Raw genomic sequence first — 6050 nt, 5'->3', positions numbered from 1 at the left:
AACTAATTAAACATCAGCTTGTGAACGTTTTGCAGGTTTCACAGAGAGAAAAGTACAAGAAACAATCAGTGGTGATTCCCTTTAATGTCAGAAAATTAAAAAAGTCACAAGGATGTTGCCAACAAATGTTACAGCAAAGAATAAAAAACAGAAATTTTCATTTAAAAAAAATAAAAAACATATTCACTTTAAAATGTTTAATACAAACAGACTGTTGCAGTTCCTCTCAGTGTTTGTGCACCAAACGCAGTCCATATTTTAACGATTTCAGCTCCTTTAATACTCGTTTCATCCTCCAAAAGCAGAATATTTATGATTCATGTTTTATTCTGATTGTTGAATAAAAAAAGACTTGATTGCAACACAAACCAGCTCAATATAATAAAATAATATAAATAATTAGTGGGTTTTAAATCCATATTTGGGCTAAAACAGGTTCCATAATTATCATTTTAATTGTATTTAACTGTTCAAATGATGCAAATTTCAGTGATAAACATAATCAGTGAGGGAAAGAGACTAAAGTCCACAGGCGCTACCTTAGTGGTTTTAAATCTGAGGTTAAGGGCCCCGATTAATGGGGTCCAAATTCAAATAAGATTGATTTAAGGGATAAAAACACACAAAACTACTTTGATGTAATTTTTGTGTTTTTCTTGTGAAATAGTGGATACTTATTTCACTGCTTATAACCACAGTAAAACATGTATAAATAATGTAAATAAACTGGGTTGTTGGAACATTTATTTTCATTCATGAATTCATCTATCTGTTAGTTTTATGGTTAAAAAACAAAGAAAAAAGTTACATTTTCAAACGTTTGTGCTGTTACGTCGTAAAAGACTTACATGATAATTAAAGATTATAAAAATATCTTTAATGTAGTTTGTTAATTTATTAGTTAAAGGATTATTTAATGTTTGTGTGAGTACATTTTCTACATCAGGATCACATTTTATTTTCTTTAGTAGCTGTTCTGGAGCTTTCGATCATATCACATGACTTTCATCAGTAGATGGATTTCACCCAGTTGTCATTGAATTGAAGGTCAACTTTAGATTTCTCTGTGCACTTTGACTTCCTCAGGACGACTGAACAAACTCCAGAAGTTTCAACACTTTTAATCTCAAAAACGTAATTTAGAGTTTCTGTTAAAAGGCCTTTTTTTCTGTATAATTAGGACATTTAAATGCACGCAGTCTTTATTTTAGAGGGAAACAATAACCTGGATCATACTGTGTTATTACACTTTCTATCCATTTACTACCAATCACATTATTTTACTTCCTACAAGGCAGAAATGTTTTTTAGTATATTTCTATGAAATCAGCTGGCAGAAACATTTTTGTTAGTGGTAATATTTGTTTTTATTTCTTACATTTAAAGTGGTGTCATTGTGTGCTGACTAATTCAGAAATCCTTTTAGGTTTTTTAGTGAACATGTGCTGATAAAAGGCTTCATTTTCATAGTTGTGTTCCTTTGAAAACTCCAGATGACTGAGGTCTCATTTGTCAGATCTTCTCACAGGACCATGAATGCACCACAGCAGCAGATCTTTCAGCTACGTTACTGTTAAAAGGTTATATGTGAGATTTAAAACATTAATATAGCCGCAAACAACTATCTGCTGAGGAGAGCCACTGAAAATACTGTTTTTCTATCAGTGAAATAAGGATTTATTCAGTGGAAAGACTAATAAAGACGGTTTTGTTGAGTTTTAAGTGTGTAAAATTATTGTTTAGTCTGCTCAGAGTAGTGCCCATAGTTCTGGTCTGAGATGTCTAGTGTGACATTTAATGGCAAATGAATGTATATATATAAAACCTTTAACTATCATCCAACTTTGACAAAAAAAGTGAGATAAACAAGGATTCACTGTGATTGATTTCCCACCAAAAATATGAAAGAAAAACTCATTTATTAACCTGGAAACCTGTTTTGAAAAATGTCAGCTGTAAAGCAAAGAACACGATTTGAAGTAAAACATGAAAGAATACTGGCGTTGGTCCTTTACATGAGTTACTTTAGCGTCCACTGAGGCTGATCACACTCAGAGAAGCTGTGGACAGGAAGAGAATAAAAGGTTTGAACTCTGAGTGAAGCTGCAGGATGAAAACAGATTCACTTTCTTCTACTGTAACTGGAATAACTGGTGAGTAATACAGAATATACAGTATCTACACACACATGCACCGACTCAGACACTAATGAAGAACAAACAGCATCAACACTGTGGAGGGCTGAGGGGTCGACTGATGCACAACCTGGGTCTTATTTCTATTACAGCTCGTTTTATCTCATTATAAACTGAATATCTTTGGGTTTTCAGACATCACAGGACACTTTAACAGGCATTTGTCTCTATTTTCTGACATTTTAATGATGAATAAACCAGATAAAATAAGTGTCAGTTACAGCACCATTGTTTTTGTGATTATTTCTATCAGTTATAGACTTTACTGAAGAGATTAAAGATAAATGTTCACACCAGTGCTCCGTAATATTTCATGTTTGATCCTTTAACTTCACTTTTCAGACTAGTTGTTGATGTTCTTTAGACAAACCGACCCGACTCCCTGTGACAAGATCTCTTAAAAGGAATAACTCAACATTTTGGGAAATATGCTCATTCGCGTTCTTGCCGTGTTGAATGAGAATACTGAATTATAAAGCTTCAGTCAGACTGTAAGCAGGGGGAAACAGTTAGCCTGGCTCTCTCTATAGGTAACAAAAACCTCTAAAGCTCACCATTATATCACATTATCATTTATTTTAGTTCATTTGAGTGTGAGGACAACACATTGTGGTTTTAGGGCGGTTTTGTGTCGGACTATTTCTTGGGCTTGACTTTCTGTCCCTGTAAAACAGCGACTTATTGTTTTTACAGTTATTGTATGGATTAAACAAACAAGACATATTGTGACAATTAGTGATCTTTAATCCAGTATACTGCATAAGAACAGCCTGTCAGATAGTACACTATGTGTCCTGGGCCGCACTGAAGGCCCGTCTACTCCACTGACGTCCTGTAAGTACACATGAAACACGCTGATTTCCATTTGCTTCACTGTAACTTATGATATGTTTGCGCTCTTTAACCTAGACCAGCCTCAGTACTACTGTACTGTACTACTACAGAACAATTTCCCCTGACTCCCTTAAAAAATGTCTTATTTTGGTTGTTGTTGAGTGAGGAGAAAACGGATCCCCTTTGTTAAACACTGTCAGTGACTAATTCTTAAGTATTTGGGCCTTCTTGTAAATTCGGCAGACGTTCTACATTAATTCGTTGCTTTCTTTAGAGCGAGGTACAGCCTATTGTGTGTATGTGCATACAGAGTGGGGAAGTGAGATCTGGTCACAAGTGGTCACTCGAGACGCAGGTGGAGCTGTGAACTGATTAGAGCTCTGCATTAACTGGATCAGTCAGACATGTTAATACCAGGTCTAACAGGGCGAGTGGGCATATGTCCCAAAGTGTCAAATTAATCCTCCTAAATGAAGCTGGAGAAAATAAATTACCATCTCCAACGATGGCCAAACGTACAAAAACAAGACCCAGGTTGTGAAAAAATGTAATTTTCCTTTAATTCCCAACTGAGGCCACAGTAACCACAACTGGATTTACTGTACACGTGACACTGATGGAGGCTGCAGGTTGAAGACGCGACCACATCGTACGAGTTCTGAAGCCTGAGTTTCCTTAATGTGATACCTGTCAAGAAAACCCGAATAACTGTGTCTAAAGTTCAGTTCAGTCAAAGATGCATAAACGTGGAACAGAGGTCACTGAGCTGCAGCTGCTTTAACGTCAAACACTCAGAGACGTGTCAGAAGTCGGAGTCGTCTGTGGCGGAGTTATCAGCGACGGCGGAGACTCCCAACGTCTGCTGGAGGTTTTCCCCTGACTCCTGCTTCTTCTTCTTCTTGTCGTGGTTTTTGATGTGAATGGTCAGACCCCTCTCGGTCATCTCGTAGATCTGACACCTGGCGCAGTAGTAGGGCGACACGCCCACGTGCCTGAACTGATCGGCCAGGTACGACGCCAGCGATTTGAAGCCTTTGTTGCAGACGTCGCAGCGGGGGACGACGCCCGGGTGCTCCTTCTCCAGGTGTCTCTTCAGCCCCCACCTCGGCCCCCTGAACCCCGTCTTCTCCGCCTCGCAGAGGAAGCAGGTGAACACGGCGTCCTGGTTGGCGTGGCGTCGCGTGTGCGCGTCCAGTTCGATCTGAGTGCGAACCGACTGCTGGCACGTCGTGCAGAAGAACGTCTTCTTCCCCACCATGTGGTGCATTTGTTTGAGGTGTACGGCCAAACCTGAGCCTCTCTTGAAGAGCCGGCCGGGCGGCGGGCACAGCGAGCACACCAGTCTATTACCTGAGCCCGAATTCACTTCCATCACGTCGCTGTAGTTCTCTCCGAGCTCCAACACGGATTTATTGCTCACAACCTCCTCCTTCTTCACCTCCTCTTCCGTTATCAGCTTCCTCTTCTGCCTCACCTCGTGTCTCGGCCTCTGCGGCCTGGACGGTTTGGACATGGCAGGTAGAGGAGCTCTGGCGTTCACTCCGGCGTTCACTCCGGCGTTCACTCCGGCGTTCACTCCAACCACAGGAGGTGTAATTTCGGGCTTTTTGGCCGGGAGCGATCTGTCCACGGACATCGTGAACTGGTAGCTCTCTCCCTCCTCTTCGGGATTTGAATACTCAATGACAAAAACACCGTCTTCCTCTTCCTCTGCCGCAACCTCCTCCTCGTCCTCCTCAGGAATCGAGTACTCCTCCTCGTAGTACTCCGCAGCGTCGTCTTTCACCTGCTCCTCTGCGATGTGTGTGTCATCTATTCTCACCACAGTTATCTGGTCCATCCCACCTGCACCGTCCCAGTTTCCATTTCCTGACGCGACCGAGGACGACGACGCTTTCCCTGCAGGCCCGACTGCCAGGTGTTCAGAAGACGTCTGACACAAGAAAACCAGATTCTTTCATGTTTATGTTTCACATCCAACAGAATGAACATTAATCCGGAGCCAAACTAGTTGAGAATCTTTGTTTTTCACTAATTAATTAGACATTTGAGCTACAAAAACACTGGTTCTAACTTATTAAAAGTGAATATGTTCAGGTTTCCTTCAGAAAATCAATCACTTTCTGTTCCACCAGTTTAGATTTGAACTATTCTGTTCTTTCTTGTTTACAAACCTAAACTTGGCAACTTCTTTAACGTTATAGGACAGAGATTTCTTTACATCTCCTGAAGTTTCAGTTGAGCAACAGCAGATTTCTGAGCGTATAAAGGGTTGATCAGTCCTGAACAACAACATAGTGTCTCTCATTATTTTTCACTGTGATAACGAACACTAACCAACACTTCACTGATGCTAAAGTGCCGATTACTGAGCAGATACAGTAACTCAGTGTATATATTTAAATATAAAATATAAAAGGCTACATTTAAAGTGACCAATAACTTTCTAACTATTTCTGTAAATGACTGGAAAAACAAACAAATAAATGTCTAAATGTTTTCTTATATTGTGTGTAATGCACAGACAGTACTGCAGCTCAATCTGCGCTCAAACAGATTAAACCTGAATAAACTATGAGCAGATATATTTAAATGTGTGTTGCAGGATGTTTTTAGATGTTAATGTATAAATAAAAGTATGTCCTGTTATTGCTGTGTGTTTGTTTTAATAAAAGCAACATAAACAACATATAATAATGTAATAAAACATGAACTATATCAAATATTCAGAGTGTTAAATGAAGAAAGGTGCACTCACCATCATCCTGCTGCTGGAGTCAGACATCACTGCTTAGCTTAGCTTAGCAGCAACACAGCCACTTTCAGCGGGAAATATAGATTTATTTACACTTTGCAAGAGTTGGCTATTTATCGGGAGACAGGGAGAGTTGGAAAGCACATCACATGTTCAGAAACAGGAGATATTCAGCCTGTAGTCGCTGCAGGAGAGTTTGGACATTTCGTCCACAGGCTCAACCAAAATGTCTTTTTTCTTCTTTGGGGGAGTAAAAGAAAAATAAA

General features: G+C 39.6%; 1 protein-coding gene across 1 annotated transcript; it reads right to left on the bottom strand.

Moving 5' to 3' along the window:
• Positions 1-65: 65 nt before the first annotated feature.
• LOC118322784 (zinc finger protein 567-like) lies at positions 66-6026 on the bottom strand. The gene is made up of 2 exons (XM_035654590.1): positions 5788-6026; positions 66-4962 (listed from the first exon to the last, which is right to left on the bottom strand). The coding sequence occupies exons 1-2, from the start codon at positions 5812-5814 to the stop codon at positions 3832-3834; spliced, it is 1158 nt and encodes a 385-aa protein (XP_035510483.1). The 5' UTR covers positions 5815-6026; the 3' UTR covers positions 66-3831.
• Positions 6027-6050: the final 24 nt, after the last annotated feature.

The sequence above is a fragment of the Morone saxatilis genome, unplaced genomic scaffold (genome assembly GCF_004916995.1).
Source record: "Morone saxatilis isolate NCDOM2014 unplaced genomic scaffold, NCSU_SB_2.0 Contig0, whole genome shotgun sequence".
Classification (NCBI taxonomy): domain Eukaryota; kingdom Metazoa; phylum Chordata; class Actinopteri; family Moronidae; genus Morone; species Morone saxatilis.
The sequence above is the reverse complement of the archived record's forward strand: the minus strand, read 5'-3'. Positions and strand labels throughout refer to the sequence as shown.

Bases quoted from the DNA above. Each gene is read 5' to 3' on its own strand.
- LOC118322784 (XM_035654590.1), bottom strand. From the start codon at position 5,814: ATGTCTGACTCCAGCAGCAGGATGATG. The intron at 4,963-5,787 runs GTGAGTGCACCT...TTCTTGTGTCAG, and splicing joins ACTCCAGCAGCAGGATGATG to ACGTCTTCTGAACACCTGGC.